The following is a 13,681-nucleotide window of genomic DNA, read 5'->3' on the forward strand; positions in this document are numbered from 1 at the left end:
AAGATGCATTCTGTTGTACTTCTGTTGTAGGGTTTTGGACTCACGTTTACACTTGCACTTTGAGTTTCAGGGTTGTGGTCTGTAGTACACTGAAAAAACAGCTCTACTTGAAATAAGCCAAATATTCTTAAATCTGACTAAATTGTTTTGTTTTGAGAAAAAAAATCTGTCAGTGGGGTAAGCAAATACTGTTTGGTTAACAACCCATTGATCAATGGTCATGACAATTTGCATATTAATGATCAAGGAACTGACCTCACAGCCCATTGTTCATTCATTCAGTGGGCTAGTTTCAGTTATTGTGCAAATGTCTTGTTTATAAGATTTGGGGAAACCTGCAGTCAGCTGAGACTGAAGAAGTCACTTGGATGAGTGACGAAACGTTTCTCCCACTGAAAACGCTACGTCCAGATGAACAGAATCAAGAATTTGGGATTTACTTACCCGGATGATTGAGCATACATCAAGACAATCTAACTGCTGTATGCCTTTTAACTAGACAAAACTGACTAAAATGAAGAAAATTAATTGAAGAAAATTTGACTTATTACAAGGAAAGACACTCTGATATTTAGAAAATGAGTATTGGCCTTTCTTTGTTTTCAAGATGTTTTCAAGAATTATTTGCTTAATTTAAGATTTCACACCTTAATTTAGATTTTCACGTAAACAAAAAGAGGTTACTATAGGACAAATTTTAGTGTCATTAAATATAGTTCTTTTTTTGGCCTTTATTGATAGGTACAGTGAAGAATTGACAGAAAGCAGAGAGAGAGAGAGGGCCGAGGGTCAGACTTTGAACCCAGGCTGACCACTCTCAGCCATGCGGCATGTGAGCGCATGCTGAACGCATTGAGCTAAACTGGCGTCTTTAAATGCGTAAAATTGAAAAGTTGTTTTGAGTGCCCTTACTCTTGAAATAAGAGAAAAATAATCTTATTCTCTTTCTGGAATTTCAGCCAAACCATTGTCATACCCTGTAACTGAAAGCTCAAGATGAGCTGAAATATCTTAAGAAAACGTTGGACATATTTTCCTAGAATGAGTTTAATTTTGTGCAGTTGTGCAAAACTTGCTTGTTAAGAATGTTTTCTTTTTAGACAAAAAATAAGAAAACATGTTCATAAACAAGGGTTTTTTATTTTCTTGAAAATCATTTTTTGCAGTGTGCTAGAAGAAGAAAGCACCATGTACCGTACTTTTTACTGTTTTTCTTTTGTTTAGCTTTCTTTTGGATTTGTCCTCAGGAGGTCACCTCAGGTCATGACACTTTCTCACTGCTGTGTCCTGAGTAAAATGGGATTTTAGGAAATGTAGCACTTGTTTTTTTTTTTTTGTTTGTTTTTTCATTTTTTTGTGACTCCAAGTAGAGTTCCCTCCTCGTAGGTATTCCAGTAAATCAGTGATCCCTAAATGTAAGCAAGCCGAGTAGTACTTTGTATTTTTGTCTTGTTTGGGTTTGTTTTTCCTTCCCTCACTTGCAGCTTATTGCAGATTATAATGTGTGTTTGCCTTTGCAGTTCCCTCTGCTGCACCTGATGATGTAGCTGTGGAGGTGATGAACAGCTCCGTGGTCAAGGTTAGCTGGACACGAGTACACAAGGACAAGTTACATGGACATCTGGGAGGCTACAGGGTAATACCTCAAAACCAGACCTTTGCTTTTAGACACAGTTTAAAAGGAATGGCACTGACCTTGCTCTAAACATTTGCTTCTCTCACCTCACTCTGTCTCCTTTACTGGTGTCCAGCTCAATGTTTTCTTGCTTACAGCACCAGACAAAAAAATCACACTAACTCAGTCAGCATTCCCTCACACATGTACATATGTATGATGTTCAAAGTTTGATATCTTGTAGGCACTGCTGAGGATGTCTCTGTGTGCCTCCTTCCTGATGTAGATAAGTTGGTGGCGTCTGCGCAGTCTGTTGGACTCAAAGAAAAGTCCCGGAGATAAACACACGCTGGCAGTCCCCGGGGATAAGAACCGTGCCACGGTACCAATTCTGACGCCCTTCTCCGAGTACAGCCTCATCGTCATGACCTTCAACGGGCGGGGCAACGGCCCAGGCAGTCATCCCGTCAACTTCAAAACCCCAGAGGGAGGTAAGATTGTGGAAAAACAGCATGGAGTGTATTGATTCACAACTACTGAAGGGAAAATCTAATAATAGCCAAGTAAACTGGGTTGCAGAATTTGACTGCTTGCTGTGTGTGTGTGTGTGTGTGTGTGTGTGTGTGTGTGTGTGTGTGTGTGTGTGTGTGTGTGTGTGTGTGTGTGCGCGCGCACGCCTTTGCAGTCCCAGAGAAAAATCATGATTTCAGGGTCACAGATGTACAGAGGCACACTGTCTCTCTGGTCTGGAAGCCGCCGTTGGAGCCTAATGGGATTCTCATTGGCTACCTCCTTAAGTACCATCTCAGTATGTATCCCTATTCCTCATCCTTACACTTAATCAACACACATATAATGGTGATGTTTCTGTATTGCTGTGAGAAGATGATGTGTTTTTCACCTTGTGTTTAATAGAGTTTACCCTCAGCTTGTACTGTGTAAAGAAAACAAACAGGCCATCTATTTCAATTTGAAAACACTGACTGCATATCGGCTTAACTGTTTCAAACCTTTTCCTCTACACAATACTGCACTGCAGACAAGTATGTGCAGTACTTGAACAGTTTCTTGGGAAAAGAAGAAAGTGGTGATTGTCTAACCCATGATCCTGTACACAGAAAGAAGAATCGCTGCTCTGCTCTAATAAGGCTGGGGTCAGAGTGTGTGTATAGGAACCATGTCAGGGTGGTGTCTACTGGCCTGTGTCATGATCGCGGCTCGGCTAGTGCTGAACAAGGCCTCTGAGTCACAGTCTGTTAAGGTCCGGTTTTACTGACCCCATCCTGTCTGCAGGAAACGTCCTCAGCGTAGCTCTGTCCCAGGGGACATCATCCCTGAACACATCCCACGTGTGCACACACTGTGCTGTCCTTAAATAAAAGTCATAACGAAGCTAATGACTAACTTCCAACAACGTCTTAGTGCTGCATTTCCCGGCTAATTGAGTTTGATTTGGCAGCAGCACAAAAAAAGGACCCGGCGTCACGCAGTATTTCAGGAGAGGACGTTTTCATTGTGCCACAGCAATAAAGCTGATGGACTCTTTGAAGTGTGACTTTTTTTTTTTTTTTGAAGTCCCCTTGAAGGAAGTCATGTGCAAAACGTTGAGGATAATGCAGCCAGCTGTCAGTGTATCATCGGTGACACAAGTGGAATCTCAAGCTACAGCGCAGCTGTTTAAGACTATGCCCGTCTTCACAGCAGCCTTTAATAGCTTCACATTTCACCGGTTTCACAAGAGGCCCCGTTGTAACACACTGTTTAACGCAAGCCGGATCAACGCTGGGTTTAAAACACTTAAACTAACCTGCTTTGAAATAACACGTTTTTAGGATAATGCCTTTCGATGGTGATATCAGCTCGTGACTTTATCTTTAACTAGTGCAGTTCCTCTTTAGAGGGAGAGTAACCCAAATTTACAGATGTCCCTTAAATCTTTCACGTGTATGTAATCATGAAGCTGCTGATATGAAAAGAGGAGAGCCTGAAGGATACACTCACTGAATGTGTCCATGTGTGTGTGTACCTGTTCACTACGTGGCCGCAGGTGTGTCTATGTGTGTCTATGTGTGTGCGTGATCCCCTCCTCCCCTGCTCACAGATTGGACAGCTGCCACTCTAGGGGAAACACTGATAACAATTTTTTGTTAAAATATCCAATCTGAAAACTGCACAGCCAAACAACCTCAAACTCTGCTCTGCACTTACTTGGATCCACTGCAGTACCACTGGCAAATTTGAAATGGAAAAAATAAACTGTCGGCAGGGGAAAAACATAAGATCTAGTTGTGTGGGACACACACCAGGAGATGTGGAAATCATAAACATTTTCCCTCTACCTGCAGTCAGTAACAAGTTTTTATCAAGTTCTTTTCTGAATCACTTAAAGCTTGTATGAATGTAAAGACTGAGTAAAGTCACCCTCATAACTTGAGTGGGTGGCATATAGTCACATTGCCTTAAAGAGCTGTTAACCCGCTCTAAAGCCCGGGGCATCATATGTCAGTACAGGCTAAACAATCCGTCTGACTGTCTCTCAGGGAGCTTGACAAGGCAAAGATAAGATTGTCATAAAAGTACCGATGAGGGCTCATACTCAACCTGTTTTGTCACATTGAAGTCTTTGATCCCGAGTACACAGATCATTTCACTGTTATGCACTGAAAATCCACTCAAGGCTTCATAAAATATCCACTTTATTTCCAATTATATGTGATGCAGATTGAGATAGGCACATATTTTTGAGCACTTAAGACCGTTCCAGTGAAGTTTGTACTGCGTTGAACTGCTATATCGACACAAGTGGGAGTTAAAAATGACCTTGGCTATAACACAGTCTATTTTCCTCCCATTTGAGCTAAACTCACACTTGCTGTCAGGTCACATTTCAGTGCTGGAGAGTCTTGGTTTGCTTCACGCTCCTCAAGGCCAACTGCGTTTGGCCCGCTAGGCTGAAGAATATTTGGAAATATTGTTGTTTGTCATTAGTGGAAGCGCCAAAGTCCGAAGCCCTCAGCCAGTTCACTCCATAAGATCATGCGGACCAGCTGTCAGGCCTGAGTTTTGCCGTAAAAGTGAGAAAGTAATGCCACCGCAGGGTGGAAACATGATGCTTGTGGCCTCTTTTTTGTACCAGAGTTGATTGCATAATATACTAAAAATCGAGTGGTTTTGTCCCTGGAAATAAAACTGAGCAAAAAACAAAACAAAAACTAAAGCAAATCAGGATGTCTGATAACAGCGGGAGGCATCCAGGCAAATAAGAGAAGCAGACCAATGCATTCTTGTCATTGTTTCTGTTGCCTCCTACCAGAGAGACGTGGCACCTCTTTCACAGCAAAGGTCACCTCAACACCTGCTGTGTTTGTTTTTGTCACAAAGAACATAAATGCCACCTCCCTACCTACTGGGCTGCTTTACGTAGTGAAAAATGAGATCCAATCACAATTTAGGCAGAGAGCACACACCAAAAACTCAAACAAATTGCAGCCATAAATTAGTGGAGCACAATTTTCTTTTTTATTTTGTTTTAGGGTTTTTTTTTTTGTTAACGGAGATAATGTTTTATAGAGAGATTAATCCTGAAAAAGCAAAGAACAAGTTGCCTCTTTTTTAAAGCCCAAACAGGAAATGTGCAAGCCAAAATGACAAGTGACATTTGCTTTTTCTTTTTTTTTTTTGGCAGTGCTGAAATGTCCCGTGATTGTCAGTTGGAAGTATTTTGAAAGGCCACTAGAGAGTTCCCCAAAAACAAGGCACAGTCAAACATTTCACTGTGTGTCAAAATACTGGAGTCATTCAGTCAAAAGTAAAAAAAAAAAAAAAAAAATAGAAGAACAAAAAGGCATTGGATACAAGGAAGAGCAGAGTATGGGATAAGAAGGTAACGACATTATGATATCAATCATGTCAAAATTAAAGAAATCAAAATTCTATATGTATGGATAAACTATCATGACCAGAATTATTTTTAGTATAGACATTATATTTTAAGAAAAGCTGGAAAGAATGGTTTTCTAATGTGGAGGCTTAGATGCATGTTCATGTGTGGTCACATCAGTAGATCCGAAAAATAAAGCAGTTAAACAAATATGTTGTCACTAAGACACAAACTTCTTTGAGTTTCGTCAGGCTGTATACAGCGTGCACAAGTACTTCCAGCAGAATTAATTGCTGACACCTTTTGGAGATGGGGAAAAAACAATGTGTGAGTACTAATATAACGTATGCAGCCTGTCAAGTAAAAACACCTTTTCAAATGTAAAAACAAACTAGGGTAAGGAAGCTGTGTTTTCAAGGGACTGAAATCTGTGAAACAAGTGTTCTTACTATGGTATATGTATTGAATATGAAGATTCTGCATAGTTACATTGTATGATCCTTACTGTGTATGAATTTAAAATGAGCAAGAAAATTCCTCTTGCGGCTAGTTGCTAGTCTGTACTGACCTTTGTACATCTGTGGTGCTCTGCTGCATTCCTGAATATAAAGCGTGGATAGCTACGGCACGTTTTTTACCTTGACCCTGCAATGTACTCCTGGTAATTGGGTCGGATTGAGGTCAGATCACGTTCACGTCATAAACAAACTGCTCTGGACCAACTCGTCCAAAGTGTCTTGATTACTGTATTCACATCTGCACAAATGAACCACACCAAGGTGTAAAATGAACCAGAATCCAAGTTAAATGAACTTGAACACCACAGGTGTGAAAACACCCTAAAATAACTACCATAGGAACGGTTTCTCGTTGAGAATATCCACGTGATCATCAGCAGCAAGACAGCAATGTTAGGCTTCACAACAGGACTTCTCTAGCCAGTGGGTGAAGTCACAGTGGCTAAGTCTGTATTTTATATAGAGGCTATGCTTAATACACTGTAGGTGCAGACAATCCTGTTATTTTACACTGTACGTAATGCAGTGTAAGTATAAGAGTTTTTCCCTTGTTGTTCCTTTGCCTTCTGTTAGGTGACTGTGACAAAATACTTACATTTACGTATTTTTTTTTCCTTGCCTTACTTCTAGTCAATGACACAGAAGAAGTGGGACCACTGCAGACAGTAGACATTAGCAAACCTGAGACCACCACGTGGATCCTGCGTGACTTGGAGCCTTTGAGTAAATACAAGTTCTACCTGTGCTCCTGTACCACGGTGGGCTGCGGGCCTGACGTCAGCGACGAGTGCACCACCACCCTGGAAACAAGTGAGTGATTGAAGGTCCGGAAAGCCGAGCCGATCGGGCTTTATGTGTCCGGATAAGCTTGCGTGGGCGTGTGGCTGGTAGAGCGTGGCGCTTTCTCAGTGGGGGAACAATGGGAATGCGGACGAGCTCTGAGGAGCACAATTTGCTCGGGTGAACCGAGGCTAAGCAAAGCAGGTGACAGAGTCATTTTACCATTTTGAAGTGGCATTGAACTAGTGCAATATGATATAAGCCTGAGCAGCCAAGCTTTTCATATCTCCATGTAAGTAATTTTTGTGGATAAACAATTTCATATGGCTGCAGTGGAGGTTTTCATTTGTCACTGTCATGAGAGAGCAAGTGCTTATTGATTGGACAGAGAGCGTGATCTATGAAACAATCAGCTAAGAAAGAAAATTGCTTTGAGCAGAAAGGAAACTGAAGCTTTTATTACTGAATTGTGCAATCATGAAAGAGTTGCTGGGTAAGTCATCATAATAAGCCAGCTTGTAACATGTAATCTTTGCCTTTTAATTACATATCATTAGTCGAGGTCCACACACCATACTTCATCTGGCTCAAACTCAAGCCAAGCTCCTGTGATTGTGGTCGGTGGTACGAGTGATTGAAGCAGGAAGCTTTTTGCAAGTGTCACTAAATGCGCTGTAGCCATAAGAAATAAGCAGGTGGCTCTTTCAATACAAATGCACAAGAAAATGAATGTAGTATGTCACTCAGGCTGTGTTATGTAAAAGCAGCTCTCTCAACTTTGAAGTGCAGCACAGGTGCTTAATATGCAAGCGATTACTTATTGTTTACTGTAAGAATCCTCACAATCACAGAAAGACACTTAATTGGCTCTTAGGGGTTGTTTATTTGCATGGTGGGAAAAACAACGGCAGAGAAATGATTACAGGAAGAATGGCTCATTTTATATGTATTGAGTTGCAATTTTGTTAGACTATTACATGCGCGGGGGAGAGGTTCAAGGTCTGCGCATGAAAGCTATTTGTGGTAACACCTCCATCACTGTGTGCATACGTGTGTGTGTGAGGATTTGTCTTAATGGTCTTCTGCTTGCTTTCACATATGCCACTAAAATAGTGCATTGCTTTGAGATGTAGCTTTGATCATGCAGTGTGTATTATAAATGTGCATGTGAATGTGGACGTCTGCTTAGCCATGCAATGCTTGTCCCTTCTGTCTTTTTTCTTTTTTTTCTTTTCTGCAGCTTCCATTTTGGCTCCTGCTGTTGGCCTCAGTATGTAGATCTGTTTATGCAGCAACTGTGGCATGTCATATGTACACATATAGAGAGCATCAAACTGCTCTGAAATAGTGATAGAATAACTTTCATGTTAGTATGACATGCTCACCATTTTGTTTTTTAGTAGTGCTTGCATGCTTTTAGGTTTAGAAATATGGATGTGTGTAGCTGCTGTAGGGCTGAATAAATCATCGGGACTTGACTGTCAAACATTTGGACACTTTTTATTTGTCCTATGCAGAATTTAGCAGCCCTAAACACTCAGCCTCTCTGCACATAATTGACCTTGTCTGCTGTTTGCCCTTGCCATCAGCAGAGAGCACTCTGATGCCTCCTTTCATTAGAAAAACGTCAACTTCTTCTTAGATAAAGTTTTGCGGCTTCCTCTCTAATAACAATTGGTAATGAGTAACCTAATTATAAATTCATATTAATCTTGGCTCATTAGCAGCTGTAAACGAATATTGACTTTTCTCCTAGCAACGGCAGGCTTGGTGCAACAAGCTGGGGTAATAAATGATGCCTTAAGAGCATCAGACACGCCACAGGCTCGTCCCTTCTTCTTTCTTTTTTTGGATTGGAGTAAAAATGAAAAGGCACATCTCAGAAGTGTGAAATACAGTTTTGAAACTCTAGATCGTGTTTCAGATTGCATAGTCACTAATTTTAGAGTGTACTTAACAACAGCATGCATGCTAACAGTAGACGATAGCACCTCAAGCCCTTACCCCAATTGATAACCACAAGGTCTGTCTTTTCTTTTCAGGCAAGTCAGCTTCCCCCTCACCTCCAAGCACTCCAAAGTCCCCTGTGACCAAACCCACTCGTTCCACCATAGGTAGAGCCACAGCACTTTCTGACACAGCAAAGCCTTAACTGCACAGCATCGACAGCAAAGGCTGAGGAATAAATGCAGAGGAGCATTGACTATTATAATGTGATAGCATCTTCAGGCATTTTTTTTCAACTAGTTTATGATGTAAAATGGCAGCCATATTGTACTGTAAGCTTTCATTTCTCTGCTACACCACCGGGAAATCTAGCATACTAGATCTATATCCCGATCCCACAGTGTGGCAGTGGAGTGCAGTCACTTGAACAGGACAAATATGTCTAATTGTAAGTGATTGATTTGTTGGGCCCCATTCAGCCCTCTGTGTGGCAGTGTATTGACCCAGCAGTCACCTGACATTTCCATGTAATCTTCAACTGGGTAAACAGCAACACAGCTCTGGGACAAGAAGAGGTCCGGGGACAGAGAGAAAACAGCAAAGAGAAACATCCTCCTGAGCCATGCAGAGAAGTATGAGCTCATACTGGGAGGGTGATATTTACAGGACACTGAGATAAGTGGATAAGTGGAAGTGGAAGTTGTTGAAAGCTCCTGTATCAGAATATTTTCTGGTCTCTCCTTATTAAAAAAAAAAAAAAAGATTTCTGACTTTGAATGGGTATCTTCCAGGGCATTCGTTCCCTGCTGGGTGAGCAGCTGCTTTCTGCAGAAGGTAATAGCAAGCTGAGGAACATGGTGACAAAACACGGCAGCAAGCCTCTGGATATTTTTAACTCAGATTGTCTATGTCAGTCGAAGTCATCACACACTTGCAATGACTAGAATTGCTATAGCTGGTGACTAATCCATCAACATTAGTCAGAGAGTGTCATTTGCAGTTGTTGGGATGGACAGCCCAGACACAGGTGTTCTTGTGAACTGAATTATCACCTGAGCAAATAAAGCACCTGAGCTTGAGGCACAGATGAAGATTTGCATGTTTGCTGTGGTGAAATGAAGTGGATTGTGCTTTGTTGACTAGCTTAGACAGCTGCTGTCGAAGCACACGTTTCCCATACTAATCATGCTCATCAATTACAAAATTACTGTTTTTTCCCTCTTTCTCTGTTTGAGGATGAGAAGGATAAAATCACCTTGATAGGTATGTCTGAGGTAGATGAAGCTAGAACACACAAAATGTTAATTTTCCACTGAAGTTTTATTTAAATAGCACCAATTCAGAGGTGCCATTTCAAGGCACTGTATCCTGCGATATTATAGAAAGAACCCCAATGATCCTCTACAGCAGCGGTCCCCAACCTTTTTTGTGCCACGGACCGGTTTAATGTCAGACAATATTTTCACGGACCAGCCTTTAAGGTGTCGTGGATAATTACAATAAAATAAAATGATACGATCAAGACAAAAACTGTGGTATTTTGTAAATATAATAATAAATGTGAATTTACTGTGTAATTGTGTAACTTTATTAGCAGCGTCCTCCTGAAATGCCCCAGCAACATTTCAGGAGGAGCATTTCCTCTCTGCCCAAAATAAGACACACAACTACAACACGGGAAAAGACCCAGACTCGGAAACCGAGTTAACGGTAAAAACCCTGAAAACCATAAATTTCACACCCGAGCCTCAACTCTCGCGGCCCGGTACCAAACGACTCACGGACCGGTACCGCTCCGTGGCCCGGGGATTGGGGACCGCTGCTCTATGTGCATGCACTTGGCGACTGTGGAGAGGAAGAACTCCCCTTTAACAGGAAGAGAGCTATAAAAACTAGATTTGTTTAAGCTAATTATTAATCTGAAAACTTTGTGAATTGATCAGTTCACTAAATTAAATTACACTGAAATATTTTTTCATTCAAAAGCTTTTCTGCTTGTTGAGTTTCTAATAATTCGCACTTTACCTTGAGTTACCTAGAAAAATGCCCAACATTGTCTGGCTTCAGCTTCTGGGATTGTTTGTTTGTTCGTTTCCCCATTTGATGAAATCCGGTTTGGCCAAAAACTGTTTTAACACTTTAAAACTTCCAGGAATGTAAAATAACCATAATAAATCACAGGGAAAAAAGTGTCTTATTAACATGTTGTAGGGGTAACTTCATTCCCATGTTTCATTCATTTCTGCTTGTGTGAAATGTCCATCATGCAGCAGTCTGTGGTGTTAAATCGCTCTTCAGGTTTTAGTAGATTGCCATTCAGCTTTGCAGGCTCCACCTGTGGTTCCATTTCCCTATCCACATTACTCTTGCCCTGTTGTGAGAGTGACCCAACGTCCCCTTCTGTCAGACGTAATTGATGCCTCCTTACAATAGTGTTAGGAAGGAGCACGCTTGCCTCTTCCTTAGAAAGCATCCTTTATCCTGTAAACACACACGATTGCTAACACTTTGATCTGCTTTGTCCTCTACTAACCCTTCTCTGCCATTTCTCCATTTCTTTTCCTCATCTCGTCTTATCCCCCCGTCAGTCCCGACCCTGTTTAATGTTAGCTCTGCTGTTAGCGACAGCTCTGCAAATATCAGCTGGAGATCCGGAGGAGAGCATGCTGAGTTTTATATCACATATATGAACAACCGTAAGCTCAGTCTCTGTTGGTTTCTGAGTAGAGTAGAATGAAACAGTAGGTTAAATATCTGCATCTTTGTGTCTTTTCGCCCTGACACACTGTTGATTCATTCACCCCTCTGCACAGGTGAGGGTCACTGGAAGATAACAGAGGCCTTAAACACATCTAAGACTTTCCACATCATTGACGGCCTTGAACCTGAGACTGAGTACACTGTGCGCCTTATTCCTAACAGCCGGGTTTATAATTCTAGTATATTTGAAGATGTTATCACTACAGGTCCAACAGGTGAGGAAGGGGACAAAAAAATGGCTTAAAGTATAAAAAAAGCAGAACTAATTTACCTCCCTTTTAAAGAAAAAAAGAACAGGTGCAACTCGCGTGTCCTTGAACGGTGACTCAGGCTGCGATGTGTGGTCCTTTACGGTGTCACGAGGATTTAATTTGGCTCACTAAGAAGGAATTACATTTGTACAGCGTTCCTTACTTGATTAATTAGACAAGCAGGATTAGCTGTTTAATATTAATATTGGAGCGTTTCCATCAGCGGAGCGCCCTGCCGCCTCCTGCCTTTGCATCAGATAGGCTCCGTCGATGTAAACATTCAATCAAGTGTCCTGATGAAAAGGCCAAGGCGAGTCAAAGTCACCCAATATTGTTCTCCTCAGGTCTGGCCAGCATTCACGGAGGAATATCTACCAAGGGCTGGTTTATCGGGCTGATGTGCGCCATTGCTCTCCTCACACTCATTGTGTTGATCGCCTGCTTTGTCAACAGAAATAAAGGAGGGAAGTATTCCGGTAGGTCCTCACTTTACAAGCACACATGCTCATCACCTTGCTTGAATACTAATTGCTGCTCAGAGCATCATTATAGTTCCATTTTGTTGTTTGTTGACATGAAAAAAATGATCAATCATCCCAGAAGCCATTACCGGAATATGTATGATGATAGTTTTCCCCTTTTTTTTTGTTTCCCCGGCCATTATAATGCAAATTTATACATAAAATAGGCTGCTGAATTGAAAGGAAAATAAGCATTTGTACTGTATGACCAGCATTTGAATTTTGCATTATTTTTCCAGCCAACAATCTAAACAAAGTGCAGAGCCCACAGCGAGACAAAATGCAAATGCTGCACATGAGCAGGCTGCATAGTGAATAGTGACAGAAGCTCTGTGGTATCTCAGCACTAGTCCTCCTACTGGGGACACGAGAGTCCTTATCAGCTTTATTATTCACGGCTAATGGCCTTCAGGTTTGTCGTCTGGCCAGCGATCGTTTCACTCGTCAGCAGAAATAAAGAGCGAGATGCAGCTCTGTCCTTTGTTTCCTCATTAAGTTCTCATTAGCGACAACCTTTTCTTTCATTTGCCTGAGCCATGTGCTTTTTTTTCCTTCTCCCTTTTTCTTTTGCTTCGCAAAAGGAAAACATTTAGATTTAAAAACATAAACCGAAGCTTCATTTTTTCCTCTTTAAGGAAAAAAAGACCCCCAATAAATAAATAAATATATATATATATATATAAATATATATATATATAAATATATATATATATAAAAGCAAAATTTCGTAAGCTTATCTAAAGCTTGCATTGATCATTGGTGAGTAAGTGTGGGGAATTAGGGACTGACACTCAAACTTATTCAGATAGTGTTAACAGTCGGGGGACGCAGTGATCTTCACTGGCAGTCATCTTCATTGGCAGTCATCTCTTGAGGAAATGGCTGATATCTCCTCTTTATTTTGTGAGCAGTAAAAGAAAAAGAAGACCTTCACCCAGACGTGGAGTCTCAGGGCATGAATGACGACACATTCTGTGAATACAGGTAAGCATCACCCTCAGAGCGCCGTTTCACCACCTCGCTGCAGTTCACGCGCAACTGCCAACGAATTTCTCCTGTATTAGCGGTCTTATCCATCTTCTCCTCTCAGTAATGTTTTTTTTGGACTTTTCCTCTCACTGAAAAGACACCCCAGCACGCGTGAGGTTCCCATGGAGCCTCACACTTCTTCAGCTGAAGAAATTTGATGGACTGAGTAACTGGAAAGTATGTGATAAACAGCAGTAAGCTGTTTACACGTCAATGTTGTCAGAGTAGTAGCATCCCTTCATAGGAGGTTGTGATCGTAGATACGGTGTTGTGTTGGTGTGTTGTGACAGATTGCATCATAAAGGGAGCCACGGCACCGTTCACAAGTTGCCATTTTCTGTCCGGATGGAGTTAAACGCGAGCTGCCCGGCACACAGCAG

General features: G+C 41.4%; 1 protein-coding gene across 8 annotated transcripts in view; it reads left to right on the forward strand.

Annotated features, from left to right (window-relative positions):
• Positions 1 to 13,681, forward strand: part of chl1b (cell adhesion molecule L1-like b) — a 43,627-nt gene that overhangs the window by 26,078 nt on the left and 3,868 nt on the right. Inside the window, exons 21-31 of one of the 8 annotated variants that reach the window (XM_063474777.1) lie at positions 1,225 to 1,260; positions 1,521 to 1,636; positions 1,902 to 2,106; positions 2,301 to 2,423; positions 6,644 to 6,823; positions 8,034 to 8,063; positions 8,836 to 8,907; positions 11,329 to 11,436; positions 11,554 to 11,715; positions 12,096 to 12,227; positions 13,184 to 13,256. In XM_063474777.1, coding sequence (XP_063330847.1) covers positions 1,225 to 1,260; positions 1,521 to 1,636; positions 1,902 to 2,106; positions 2,301 to 2,423; positions 6,644 to 6,823; positions 8,034 to 8,063; positions 8,836 to 8,907; positions 11,329 to 11,436; positions 11,554 to 11,715; positions 12,096 to 12,227; positions 13,184 to 13,256 — 1,237 coding nt within the window. Of the gene's footprint in view, positions 1 to 1,224; positions 1,261 to 1,520; positions 1,637 to 1,901; positions 2,107 to 2,300; positions 2,424 to 6,643; positions 6,824 to 8,033; positions 8,064 to 8,835; positions 10,004 to 11,328; positions 11,437 to 11,553; positions 11,716 to 12,095; positions 12,228 to 13,183; positions 13,257 to 13,681 lie in introns of those variants that run through there. The other 7 variants (XM_063474783.2, XM_063474778.1, XR_010093946.2 and 4 more) reach the window with 7 other exon arrangements.

Source organism: Pelmatolapia mariae, linkage group LG5, assembly GCF_036321145.2.
Source record: "Pelmatolapia mariae isolate MD_Pm_ZW linkage group LG5, Pm_UMD_F_2, whole genome shotgun sequence".
NCBI lineage: Eukaryota > Metazoa > Chordata > Actinopteri > Cichliformes > Cichlidae > Pelmatolapia > Pelmatolapia mariae.